Genomic DNA, 14,837 nt, shown 5'->3' on the forward strand with positions numbered 1-14,837 from the left:
ATAATTTTAAAATATTTACATAAAATGATCTAGCTTCAGACAATGAGGATACAGGCGCTAAATTTAATCTGAATCAGGACTGGAGTGTTACCTTTCCTCTCAGGCTGTATTATTAAGCTCATTCTATATCACTTTATAGGCTTTTGAATAAAAACTACACGGATGCTTGCACGCTCACTATCGGCGACTGCCGTGATAAATTGCTTTCAGGTGGAAAATGCAGGCGCTAGATGTTCAAGCAGAGATAAGGAGAAGCGTTTTTTGTCCCAGCCCTCTTTCTCCCTCCCACACAGACAATCGACCCCCTCTCTCCCACCCTCCCGTCTCTCTTTTCCATCTACTCTCTTTTTTACAACAAACATGGCCGCGAAATCAGACGGTACAGCCGTTTCTTTGCAGAATGACATTCCGCCGACGTGCCTCCCTGGGCAGGAGAAGCGCTCTCCCCAGTGGCGTCCCGTCGGGAAGGAGTATTCGCTCCTGGACTGCTGCTGGACCCTCTGCGCGCTCCTGGTCTTTTTCTCGGACGGGGCTTCAGACCTGTGGCTGGCTGCCGACTACTATCTCAGGCGGGACTACTGGTGGTTCGCTCTGACACTCGTTTTTATCATCATTCCGTCTGTGGTGGTGCAGGTGCTCAGCTTCCGATGGTTCGCGTACGATTACTCCGACGCCAACGGGAGTGGCACGGCTGCGGCTGCTATGGTAGCGGCGTCCAATGCGGAGAGCCCCTTCAGCACCAAGGACAGCGATCAGCGGGGCGCTGGCCGCTCCGCTGCGGTCACCGGATCGAGGAGCAGCGCTGAGAGCTGCTGTAGAGCCTGCGTGTGGCTCTTCCAAAGCGTCGTGCACGTTCTTCAGCTGGCACAGGTCTGGAGGTATGTGAGCACATACAACTCAGTATAATGAGATACAAATCTATAGTGCATTCCTTTGAGGTGTCACCTCAGTAGTTCATTCATGTTGTTCTGTCATCATATGCCTTCCCTTGACGTGCAACTAATCCACATCCACGTAAACTACTAAAATAGCGAGGTTTATGTTAAGAAAATACTATAGGCACAACTTTTATTGTAGTCAATATTTATGTAGTTTGGCACAGATTGATTATATTTAATAGGCTTTCATATTTGAAAGCACATATTTCAGCAGGCTATATATAGGATGGTAATTTAAGAAACGGTCACTGGAACATACATTCAGTAAGTAGTGGTGTCTATGATGGTAAAATTACAACAGAAATTATGCAAGATATCATAGTACTCAACTTCACCACTGTTAGTTTGCATCGACTGTCCTGCAGTCATAGTTAGGAAACGGGATCCTCCTTGTATTTCCTGTCGTCCCATGCCAGTTCATCATTATCTACAATCCATTTGGTTCTAGGCTCCTCCTCCTCTTCCTCCTCCACCTCTCATGAGCTTCTGGGTCAGTAATCTCCTGGGGAGACTCCTCCACTCATTCACTCATTCAATCTGTCCACCAGAAATCGCCTTATGCACACTCTGAAAATCCCTTTGTCTTTAGAGCAGTGCAAAAGATTTTTGTAATATTACTTACTGATGCCATTGGTTTAATTTCAAACGTAGCTGTGATGAATTGGAATTGTGTTCCATTTATTTCTGTCATTTATTTTTCTGTGTCAAGGAATAGTTTACCCATGAATGGAAATATGTGGAAAACTGACCCGTTAATCCAAGATGTAAATCAATTTGTTTCTTCATTGGAACAGATTTGGAGAAATTTAGCATCACATCACTTGCTCACCAATGGATCCTCTGCAGTGAATTGGTGCAGTCAGAATGAGAGTTCAAACAGCTGATAAAATCATTACAGTATTCTACAAATAAATCACATGAGTCCATCCTTAAATTTATGTAATTAATTCAATTAATGAAGTGAAAAGCTGCATGTGTGTAAGAAACAAATCCATCATCAAGAGTTTTTAACTTCAAACCTTTGCTTCCATTGACATAAAGTCATAAAGATGGTTATTTTTTTTACAAGATAAGACTCCTTTCTGAACTGAGCCGAAGAAACAGTGAGATTAGATTTTGCTTTCTCACATTCTTTTCACTCAGTGTGGTTGCCATGAGCAGAATGTGCAAGTGTCTATCAAGTGCTAAGCATCTTGATTGCTGACAGACAGCACGATGCAACTCACAATGCAATTTCCATAATAATCCTGAGAAAAAAATTTGCAGCCCACAATCACAGCCAAAAGTTTAATCCACTCACATATAAATCAATAGGAACACACCCACACATATTAGAGACATGTGAAGGGAGTGAGTGCCGTGTAATTGTGGTTGTAAACACAGAGGCGGTGATGTGCTTGTCTTTCACTTCCTGCTTTGATCAGCAGTGACAGGTCAAGCTTCTGTATGACTGGACCCTGCTGCTGGCTGACCTGCAGGGTAACACAGGGTCAGTGATGTTTTCTGCCATTGATATCACAAAGCTGCTGGTTATTTTGATTAATCTTCATTTATGCTGCTGTCACAACACATGTGCTGTGCTTCTCATGCCATCTGTGTCATCATTCTCTATCTGTTACTCTGCTTTTCATCAGACCTCTGCTCCTGATCTTTTTATTAGAAGATCCCTCCCTTATTTTTTTTTTAGCAAATTTATAACAATTGGTGCTTGGTGGTATGGCTTAAAATCGTTGTCACTCTATTTTTTGTCTTTAACTGGACCATTATATAGGGCTATTTTGCTAGCACACACAGAATATTTAACATTATTAAAACATTATATTTACTAAAAATGTTATTAATATGTACAAAAATGTATGCAATTATTATAAGCAATTGAAAAAATTTTACATTCCTTTTTAATTTTATTTCATTTGGCATATTTATGGTTTAAATTAAAATATGGCCAACAATGTTGTAATATTCTTCTTATTAGTATTGTTAAGAAGTATATTTTACTGTGCAACAGTAATATATTCCTGTCATAATTTCTTCAAGTTAGACCAAACTTTTATTGATGGGCTACAAAGCTATAATGAAGACCTTTGAATTTCTGTGTGTTTAAATAAATTGTATTAGTAGTAGTGGTATTGTTTTAAGAAGTACATTCTATAGTGCACTAGTAATATATTTTGTAATAATTCTTCAAGGTAAACCAAAAGTTTGGGGTTTTTTGACATGTTGTCATGATGACCTTTGATTTTCTGTGTGTATATGATATGATGATAATTTTTTTCAGTGAAGACGGCAGACTCTTTTCAGAAAGAGAATGAGGATATCTGCAATTCAAAACAAACCAGCCAGCCTGCAAATAAGGCACAATTGGGAAATCGTTTTCATCTCATTTGAATAAATCAAACCATTATCCCATTTTATTCACAAATTAGCCTTGAGACTTTTAGCCTAAGCCCTTCTGAGCTAAGTTCCCATAAATATATAATTAACTCAAAATATTTCCAGGGCCACTAACGAAAACATAATTTCACACTGTAGGCCAGTGTTTAATGAAATATCCTATGCTCTCTCTTTTGCTCTTTCTATTAGTATAGCTAAGAATAGCACCTTTTAGGAAGCACATTTTGCCATTTTCATGTTACCTCTGTTTGACCTGCAATGGATTTCTTTCTGTTCTTCACCTCTCACTAGTAGCCTACTCTCTGACTGAGTCTTTGCTTAAAAGCTTCCAAGGAAGGCTTCCAAGGCTCTCTGTCTTTGTTTGATTGGAATTAGCAGTAATACCATTAAAGCTGCCACCGGCACATCTCTGCATTACAGGAATTATAACTGTAGTGTTTATATGTCCTTTACCTGCAGCAGACAGCCAGAGATTGAGAGAACGCTGAGCTGCTGCAAAAGAAGGACAGGTGAGGAATGATTGGTAGAGAGTAGATGTGAAAATAAATGCCCATTTTGAAGTTTGAGATGCATGCTTGAGAGAATAATTGAGAGGGAGAAAATGGGAAAACTGGGTGGTTTGATATGAAAATTAACCATCATAAAGCAATTTCCCCTCATGGCTTTACATCAGACATAAAATAATGATACAACTAACTGATGCCCAATAAAATATTATCTTTCTTACATGTTTGTTTAACCAAAGACTTAACTGAGCATTTTGAGTGTGCACTATTCAAGAGTCCCCTCTGGGTACTCTCACCTGGTTCACTGCACACGGTCAAAGACAGTTTTTGATTCCATGTTCACTGCAGCATCAGATGAGCAGGAACAATCAGGATCAGTCACCACCCTTGAAGGTGAAAAGACACCTTCACACAGAAAAAAATCACTACATGCACTGCAAAAAGTGTTTGTAGGATGTAAAAAAATGAAGGCAACAGTTTTCATTGGTTTCCATATTCATTTTAGTATACATAACGTAAAAAATGTTTTAACAATACTCCATCACTGAAAGCAATGATAATCTTGACATAATGGATTCAGCATGTTCATTAAAGTGAATGATTTCTGAATGAATCATAAAACAATAAATAATTTGTTTGTGAACTACACTGGTTTCGCTGTTTGTTTTTGATTCACTAAAAATGATCGGATCATAAGTCATTTGTTTGTTTCAGGTGTGGTGCCCTTTTGAGCATGCCAAAAGTGTGTTTAAATCCATGTTGTTGTTGTTTTTTTTTGTTGTTGTTTTTTTTTTCAAAAGATTTATAAATGCAGAAGATTCAGACCTAAAGTGTGAGTGAGCAGGAGTGAAAGCGAAAAACACCTCATCTATGACAATGAGATAATTTGCAACCACTATGTGATTAATTCTCCCCTCTGGATACCAACGTTAAACCCCACTGAGGGGAAGTGAGGACATATTCTAGATGAGAGATAGGGGATGTCTGTTGCTGCTGGCCAAACAGCTTAATTCCTGTTTGAGACATATTCCTGAGAGACGGTGCACTGGGATTAACTGTGACAAGAAAAGGAACCTAATAAAACCTAAGCTGTGGTTACTGTGTGTATGATAAACCGAGGGAAGCTGTAGGCAGTGTGTGTTTTAGTTTGATTTAGTTTTGTGCTTGTTTGAAGGCATGTCTGGTTGAGCACTGATGGGATGAATTAAATACATTTAAAAGACAGAAATCGAAATATGTTTATGTATAAAGTATTTTTTATGTGCTTGATGCTAATTCAAGAGAAAAAAAACATTCCTAAATTATGTCAATTGAGCATAAGAGGCAAATATCAAGCTCTAATTAATTCATCACATTTATTTCTATGTCTCGTACTCAACTTTTTTTTTTTTCTGAAATAGACAATAATCTGGAAATGAAGGAACCCTCATCCATTGGTCAGCACAAGTCTGTCACATGTTGTGCATATTATAAATATTATGTTTTCAGTGAATGCATTAAATGAAAATATAAAAGCAGTATAAAGATAGATACAGATTATTCCATCCTAAATTGATTGTACTGATGCAGGAAAATTGTCGCATGCTTTCTACCTAGCTGGTATATGGTACTACATTGATTTATTCTCAATATTGTGAAATAGCTTTTTAAATTTTGTTAAAGAACCTATAGAGAGTCAAAGATAGAAAGATTACAACAAAATTCTCTGATCACACTCTTGAGAAGGACAGCAAAAAACAAAAGAAATGTACTGTATATGGCTACAGGAAATATAAGGAACTTCCATTTTCCTAATTCTGTTACATGATGACATGATCCAGTGTCTCATAACCACCTCAGCATGACTTAACTGTTCAATAAAATAAATGACAGCCTGAGTCCAGCCTTTCTTTCTTTCTTTCTTTCTTTCTTTCTGCTGTCATTCTCAAGGGTGTGATCAGTGTTGTAATTTAGCAGAGAGGGGGAATTGTATTTAGCTGACAGGAACCCTGCCAGTTAATAGCCGAGTGCTGTTTGGCCTGCTGTGCCATCTGAATAACCAAATGGGTCAATTGGCCGTTCTGAATATTGCTGGATTCTAACAGAGTTTAATGGTAGGTGAACAGCAACATAATCAGTGGGGTGAACCTGTTCTGACCTGTCTTTATAATAAAAAAAAGTCCTTTTCAGAGAAGCCCTGAGTCTTTGCAAAACACAGGCCTGGCAGATGATTGTCTCCAATTGGGTTATATTAAACTCAGTAATGGGCCAAGCTTGTCATTTGCAATGTTTGCCAGTCATCACCATGGAGACTGATGCATTGCCTGCCAATCGTGGCTGTTTGAGAGATGGTTTCTCAGCTGTAGTGCTGCCTATTTGTTCACATTTTCCTATTTTCTTGAAGAAGAAAAAAAAAGAGTTGCATGGTCAAGGTTCAAGGTTTGATTTTGTCTGATATCATCAATGTGCCCCAAGGGCTGAAAGAGAGCTTTTCTCTCTCATTGAAAACACACTCTTTATTTAGAGAAAGAAAGACTCTTGTGTCCCTTGTCAAATTTGAGGCACGCTTGCTGACAGCCATTCTCGCAGGCTATCTATTACTTGATTTTTCTTTCAGAGGCTGTTTTTTTTTTTCCTCTCACACAGCAAGTTGTGAGAAGGATGTGGAGCAATTTTATAGACCTCATCGAGGCAGGATGATTCATTCTGCCAATCTCCTGACATCCGACGAGCACTTCTATTTCTTTCGCTACCCTTGAGACAGACTGAAAAATCATGGCACTTCCTGTCAAAAGAAACAAAGAAAAAAGTCCAGTGAAAGTCAGATATTTCAAGGGCCTCACATAAATATCTGTTGAATGCACAGCTGCAGATTTTACTTCATATCTTCCAAAAGCCACGCACTCTCTACTTTCTTCTGGCAATTAAATCTGTCTCACAGGATAAACAGTGTAGTCCTGGGGTCGCGAATCAGGAAATTTGAAATAACTAAAGTAAGAGACAGTGATCCCTCCTGAGAAAACATGCTCTCTGACATCTGTGTAATCTCAAGTGCGACTTTGGTTTTTCTCACAAGACATCTGCAACAGCATGACTGGTGCTGAGGGTAGAACATCACATGCTGGAGCACTCGATGGTGTGCTGGCGGTCTGCCCAGACAAGTGTACTGCCTTTTTCAGCTGGTCACAGTGAGATTATAAGCAAACTCTCTGTCTTTTCCAAGCCTACAGACTGGCATCAAGGTTATAGAATTCCGAAGAAGAAGTCTCTTATGCTCACCAAGGCAGCATTTATTTGAACAAGAATACGGTAAAAACTGGAATGTTGTGAAATATTACTACAGTTAAAATGAACTGCTTTCTTTTTGTTTCTATATGTTTTAAAATTATTCCTGTGATGCAAAGCTGAATTTTCAGCAGCCCTTACCCAGTCTTCAGTGTCACATGATCCTTCAGAAATCACTTCAAAAGAACATCTTTTATTTAAAAAATTTGAAATCTTTTGTAACACTATAAATGTATTTTGATCAATTTAATATGCCCTTGTATTAATATCTTTCTTTCTTTTTCTCTCACGCAGTCTTACACAAAGCTGGCAGTGCACTGTAATGAAGTGATGGTAGTGTACCATGGTTTACACAAAAATATTAATCAGCAAAACATCAATTTCAAAATGCACTTTCTTAAGCACTAAATTAGCATATTAGAATGATTTCTGAAGGATCATGTGACACTGAAGAGTAATGATGCTGAAAATTCAGCTTTGCCAGCAAAGGAATAGATTAATTTTTTTAACATATTCTAATAGTTAACAGTGATTTTTAATTGTAAAAAGATTTTACAATATTACTTTTTTTATTGTATTTTTCATCAAATAAATGCAGCCTTGGCCACTAGTGTACTTAAGCATCTTCTGTTGCAAGTTTTGGTGATGTGTTGAAAAATTACCTGGAGGTCTTATCCTATGCATTTTAACCTAGGTATGTCCATGCCTTATATCTGGGCGTGCAAAGCCGCTGGCATGGGGACCACGAGCACAAACACTACTACTGGCGTATGATGTTTGAGAACGCTGACATCAGCATGCTGAGATTGCTTGAGACCTTCCTGAAGAGCGCACCTCAGCTCGTTCTGCAACTCAGCATTATGGTCCAGACCGGCCAGGTCCTCCCTTTGCAGGGTAAGCTGATGACACCTATGATTAAAACCATCTCACCAAGTATGCTAGAAGAAGTTGAGCCTGGGCTATTTGTCTGGATCATATACATTATATTCATATTTCATCAATAGTTTTAATCCAGACGTGACAATAATCACCAATGTGATAATAAATGTGAATACAGGTGAAACATTAAACAATGAATTTTTATAACAATTTTAAATAACATATATTTTAATGTGTTCAAATTGAATTTATTCCTATGATGTCAAAGCAGAATTTTCAGTATCATTATTCCAGTCTTAGGTGTCACATGATCCTTCACTAATCATTCTAATATGCTGATTTGCTGCTCAAGAAACATTATTGTTGAAAATAATTGTGCTGCTTAATATTTTTGTTGAAACCATGATGCCTTTTTTTCAGAACGAAAAGTTTTGCTGTCACTTTTGTAACCTCAGAAAACAACAAATAATAATTTCTTTCTTTGGAAATATTAAACATGTTTCAAAGTTCTGATGCCACTAACTTTGCAGACTTTTATAAATGCAGAGATTAGATAGTTCTTCAAAAGTCTTGTTAGCAGCACTTTTTCAAAAATATTGATGAGACAGCCGGTGCCTTTGTACCAGAATTTGCACAATGCCAGCCAAAAGATTAGAACTGATGATTTCAACCTATTTTTGAGTGCACTGTACATCAGACGGTCAGAAAACGTTCTGTGGGTGGACTGTGGGCGTACTGTCTGAGACTGAGAAACTACTGCATCAGTCATATTGCTATCCACCAGGTCACAGAGTACAGAGTTTGATTCAATGTCTTTCTTGCAGTGGGATTTCTGTATTGCATTTAATTTAAATGTGACACAAAGGGAGTTGTTTTAGAAATTAATTTGGCCATCATTGAGGATCAGAGTGCAATTTCATAGCATCCCATTTTCAATACAAAAGCAAATTAGCTGGTTAATTACTGAGGATGGGATAAGTGTGACTGAATATGAAAGACACGAGTTGCATGCGTACATATTTCAGGTCATTGTGCATGAAAATTTAAGTACTTTCATTAATGATTAAACTATCCAACAGCAGTAAAGATGCTTTTTTCTCATTGTTTCTTGGATGAGTGCACTCCAAATTTGATCATAAAAGATATATAATTGAATATGAAAATTACAGTGATCAAAGGATAATTTAGAATATTACATAATTAGATGTTCATGTCAGTGTCTTCATTACTGTGGCATGTTAAAATCATCTTTAATTGTATAGTTTAATTTCTTCAGTCTATGTTTGGCTCTGTAAGAAGAAAACAGCATACTGTATATGGTAGTTACAAAGCCACCTGACAGGAGCCTTTGATTACAGAGCTGCAAGAAATCACTGGTGCATTAGTTCAGCTCCATGGGAACAATTGTCAAACTGTGACTTAAAGGTGCCATCTGTCATGTCTGGCAAAAAAAATCAAGTCATACTCCGCATTCCATACCAGATGGGGGCGGTATGCCTCTATAAAGTGAATTGGTCTACTCTAGAGTAACAAACGAGAAATGGCATAGTCTCTATGGTCCGCCCCTACCTTCACAACAACCCTAGAGCCATAGCCGAAGCCTAAGAGGACGTTTTGCCTCCAGAGGAACGTTGGGTGATGACATCTTCAAGCTACTCCCCTTCACCTTTACCAGTGAATATGTTCATATTCGTTTTGTTCATATAACATTTTGAGTTGTATATACACATTATTTGTATATAGCTGACGTTGACCAAGCTAGCGCCAACCAACGTAACCAGAGCTGCCAACTCTCAAGCATTCACCGTGAGACACACGCAATTGACTCTTTTCACACGCTTTCACGACACACATCAATTTTCTCACGCACAGAAAAACCACGAAGCAAAGAGGACACGGAGACCAACAGACTAGACAGAGCAGGTTAGTTATGAAATAAAACAATGGGTAAGTTATAGCTAGCTAATTATCAAACGCAGCTACGGTTAGCCATTGCTAACATTGGCACGTTTATCGAACAGCCTTCGATACATTTCTATGTTATAACTTCCCGAAAAAAATACGCAAACATATAAAACAAACTTCTAGCAAAATACTAACAGCATCTTACTTACCAATCCAAAAGAAATGTTGCAAGTTCGGAGTCGAACCTCATTTCTTTCAAGTCCATCAGTTGTCTCCAGCGATTGAAAGCAGTGCCGATGTTTATTCTGGTTCGCGGTTGTTTCCCTGTAGCGGGTGGTGGTCTCTTGCCAAGGGCTTCAGCCATCCTTCCGTTCTCTTCCCTGAACTGAAATGAAGTAGTGGGCTGTACTTTCCACACGATTGACATCAGGTTCAAGTATGCCCACAAGCCGTGCGAGTTATTTGGCTGGTGGTTATGTTGCCCGCATACCGCCTCCCATGGCCGAAACTGGTATTACGACACCTGTCGGGCCTTGGCTAGTAATGCTAATGCTAATTAAGGTTGATATCTCTGCAGCACTATAACTCACATTTTTTTTTATGACATCATCGCCCTTATTTATTCTCATTCTTTTGATGCATGTAGGTCTTTTTTTTTTTTTACCTCAATTTTTACACATGGCACCTTTAACTAAAGGATGTGATTTTTGTTTTAAATAAATTAATTTTATGTGACATCCTTTTTTCTTTTCTATGCCAGTCGGACTAGAGTTTAGAGAGCTGCAGTATTTACTCTATGGCAGCCCTACTCATATTACATTTATTCAGACTGCTGAGGCCCTCTTTTTCCAGAAAGATAAAAATGAACCTGAGGAGAGCCAAAATGTGATTCCACAACAAAGCATATCCAGTTCTCAAGAGATGAGCAGGGCACAGTCAGCAGTGTGGAGAATTCTGGCATCAGTGCAAGAGTGTTTCCTCTTGGTCTGTCCTGACCTGCACTTTTCCAGTCTGACTGATATTATGATTAAGGTGCTTTGCTGGGTCTGTCATAATCGCTCATAATCATATTCAGTGCAATGTGAGATGGCTGGAGATCTAGCTAATGATTATGTTTTTGCTGATTAGGAGAGATTTTCCGTTTTGACTGCTCTTGACTAAATGGGTGAGCTGATGAATGGCCAGACAGGAACCTGATTAAATATTCATGAAAGCTTCTCGAGAGCGTACCAGCACTCAAACAGAATTTCATTTTTTTCCTGAGAGGGATGGTGAGGTGTACTGTCATTCTTCATATACTGTACAGACTCATCTGAATGGTTTCACATAGGTATAGGTTTTGACTTGAAATAAACTTGGAAATATTTTTTGCTTAAGTATAAACCTTGCTTATTTTATTGATAAAGTATTCATTTTATCTCTAATGTGTCTTGCAAAATTCCTTAAGAAATTAAAAAAAGAAAGAAATTCTAAATTTTTTGGCATGGCCTAATTGTGGGCCTATAGCTATAAAATGAATCACAATTATTTATTCGTTTTGGCAGCCTACATTTTAACAGTTGGAAATAAAGCAAAATCTGTTATATATATATATATATATATATATATATATATATATATATATATATATATATATATATATATATATATATATATATTCAAAGTAAAAGTCTAAGAACTTATTTTAATATAATTCATTATTTATAGTTTGCTTCTTAGATGTCCTAACTCAACCTATTTTCTCTCTGTCACTCTTTCTCATTGTGATTCATTTGATCCAGGTCTGTCTGCGTCTGCCTCTCTAGTGTCTCTGGGCTGGATGATGGCCTCTTATCAAAAGGCATTACGGGACTCTCGCGACGACAAGCTCCCAATGTTGTACAAAGCAGTGGTGGTGAACATGCTGTGGCACCTCTTCACAGTGGGAGCCCGCGCCATGGCCTTCGCCCTCTTCGTTTCCATTTTCCAGCTCTACTTCGGCATTTTCATCGTTGCCCACTGGTGTGCCATGACCTTCTGGATCATCCAAGGTGAGACAGACTTTTGCATGTCCAAGTGGGAGGAGATCATCTACAACATGATGGTGGGAATCGTGTACATATTCTGCTGGTTCAGCGTCCGTGAGGGCCCTACGCGGTGCCGTCTGCTTCTTTACAGCCTCATAATCCTGGGTGAAAATGTGGCCCTCACTGCCGTGTGGTACATATACCGGAGCCAGCGCTCTTCAGACTTTTACGCCGTGGTGGTGGTGTGCGTGGTGGCCTGTAGCTATGCCCTAGGCACATTTTTTATGTTTGTCTACTACTGCCTGTTGCACCCTGACGGCTCTGTGTCTGGGGCCTATATTGGATGTTGCGACGTCCAGGTGGGTGCTGTTTCAGATCAGTGTGTCTCATCACCCACCTCCGCTCCTCCTCCTCTGGATGCGGTGAGCAGCCCGCCACGGACTCTGCAGAGGACTAAAGGAGGAGAGTTAGTACAAGGAGGAGACGTTGGTGAAGTGTTTAAGATGCGGACCCTGAAGGCCACGCGCACCGCTGTGCCTCGCCTCACCCCAAGGACAGAGGGGCCGGTAATTCGCATCGACCTTCCCAGGAAGCAGTACCCAGCCTGGGACGCCCACTTCATTGATCGCAGGCTACGAAAGACCATTCTGGTGCTGGAAGCCGCTTCTCCAGTCACACCAAGGATCCAGTACCGCTGTCTAGGCACACCGAAGGAAGTGATGGAATATGAGACAACAGTCTGAAACAGTTTTTCCAACAGTTTTACCTTCTCCAAATAAAAGATGTGTTAGTGTGCGGAAAAGTCAGTTTGTGTCCAGCTTTATTTGGTGAAAAGGAAAAACACATGATGTACAAGTGTCTAGAAAAGCGCCACCCTGTGGTGACACTAGACATTACTACAGGTTATTGGGTTAGGAGGTTAAGCAGGGGTCTGTCCAAATGAATGAAAGAAAGCATTGATGCCACGGTAAATCTGTAATGAGCAAAACAACATATCAGTGTGGTACAATAACAGCAATTGTGCTTAAACACATCCTAAACACCATTTCAGACCAATGTTTTTAAATCTCTCGTGGCAGCTGCCGTAAACAACAAATACTGAATCCACTTGGTTGTAATTCTGTGGGTATTGAGGTTGTAGTAGGTCCAAGTAAAATGTGTAAGTTGTCTCGTTAAAGGCCTTAAGACTTTTTTGTGTTTGGCTATTTAGCATCTGAAAGGTGTATTTCACCCTGTTTAAACATTAGCAAATATATGAAAACAGTTTGTGTGATAGATAATTGAAGGGTTGAGCTTCTATAACATCTAGGCATTTTATTAAGCACAGAATATGTTGCCTTCAAGAACAGGGATCATACTTTGCAAGGAACACTCTTTATGTTTCAAAAAGGAAACTGTTCACAGTTATCAATGTCTCTTTTCAAGACATTTCTGCATACCTTTCAAGTGAAAAAATGCTTATCACTGAAAAATTTGGGAATTTTTTTTTTTTTTCTCAAAGGACATTTGTAGCATGAAGGAAATAATGGGTCTGATGCTGAAAAATGGCTGAGTGCACCTATAAAAAGAATTGAATGAATGTTAATAACAAGGACAAAGAACCCTGTTCAAACTGGTTTATTATATGCCTGTAACGTATGGTTATACCACAAACAATATTTAAAATATGTCTAAGCTATCAAAGATAACAAGTTCACATTTTAAAGTATTTGTGTTACAGCTGAAGGGACATTTAAAAATAGTTATCTTTTTAGGATTCATGAAAAGTTAACAGCATTATAATTATGCCATTTCATGTAATTGACATAATTTGGTGCAATAATACTCATAAATGTTTGGATAGTGAACATTTTGATGGATATGAACAAATCCATACAGTATCTTCTGTCTCTTTTATTTAACATTTAAATTGAGGTAATGATACATATGGTCACATCATCTAACAGCATCTGCCAATTGAGAATGTATATTTTCACTGATCAAAACAGCAGCCATCTTGTCTTTCTTTCTTTCTTTCTTTCTAAAACAGAGCAGTGACCCTGTTGTGTACAAGACTAAGAACATAGTATTTTGAGTTGATTGGCTACTGGGCTGTTGAATAGAGAGAAGATGAATAATCCTTGGGTTTGTGCAGTGTTTACCGATATCATGTTATTGCTAAGTCCATTAACCCATTGTAACTATTTCACTTCTTGGCATAACCATGACATATGTCCATTTGTGTTATTTTGTTGGTGCTAGCTGGGACACCTCAACACAGCCATCCATGCTGTAACTTCATTAATGTGGATCATACTCTTTCACTCTGGTTAATGCTGGATTTTTACTGTAGACACACTACAAGATGTTATAAGCCTTACACTGCACCTGCAAGACTGTTGCTGTCGACTTTAAAAAGGATGTCGATCTTCAGCCATGTGTTTTATTTGGACAATAAAAAAGCAAAATTGTGTTTACTGACCTGACCAAAGCATCAACTGAAAGAGTGTATTTTGTTTTGCTTGTTATCTTAAATGAAATGAACACTGTAATATAGTATTTCATCATCTTAAGCTCATTCCAAAAAGTTACAGCCACTAAAAGGCCCACCCAATAATTTTTATTTGATGTATACTGCACTCAAGTGGAAACCAGCTGAATAGCAACGAGGAAGGTAAAAACGTTCATTTTAAATCCATTTAGATTTTAAAGTCAGTTAGAAGACGTTTTAACTACAACTTTACAAATAAAGGGTTTTAAAACCTTGATGAACACAGAAAGTTCAGATTTCATCAAAAATATCTTAATTTGTGTGATGAAAGAAGGTTTTACAGGAATAACACAAGGGCGAGTAATTACATTTTTGGGTGAACTAATCCTTTAAATTCAGACGGTATGCGTTTGTCTGGAGCTTTTAGCTGTTAAAAAATAAAACAAAATAGCCTAAATAAATGAAATATTAGCTT

At 38.4% G+C, this 14,837-nt stretch overlaps 1 protein-coding gene across 1 annotated transcript; it reads left to right on the plus strand.

The window, feature by feature from the left end:
- The first annotated feature begins 358 nt into the window (after positions 1 to 358).
- Positions 359 to 14,408, plus strand: xkr7a (XK related 7a). Its single transcript, XM_052593213.1, has 3 exons — positions 359 to 878; positions 7,797 to 7,996; positions 11,668 to 14,408. The coding sequence occupies exons 1-3, from the start codon at positions 361 to 363 to the stop codon at positions 12,633 to 12,635; spliced, it is 1,686 nt and encodes a 561-aa protein (XP_052449173.1). The 5' UTR covers positions 359 to 360; the 3' UTR covers positions 12,636 to 14,408.
- Positions 14,409 to 14,837: the final 429 nt, after the last annotated feature.

The sequence above is a fragment of the Carassius gibelio genome, chromosome B23 (assembly GCF_023724105.1).
Source record: "Carassius gibelio isolate Cgi1373 ecotype wild population from Czech Republic chromosome B23, carGib1.2-hapl.c, whole genome shotgun sequence".
NCBI classification, from domain to species: domain Eukaryota; kingdom Metazoa; phylum Chordata; class Actinopteri; order Cypriniformes; family Cyprinidae; genus Carassius; species Carassius gibelio.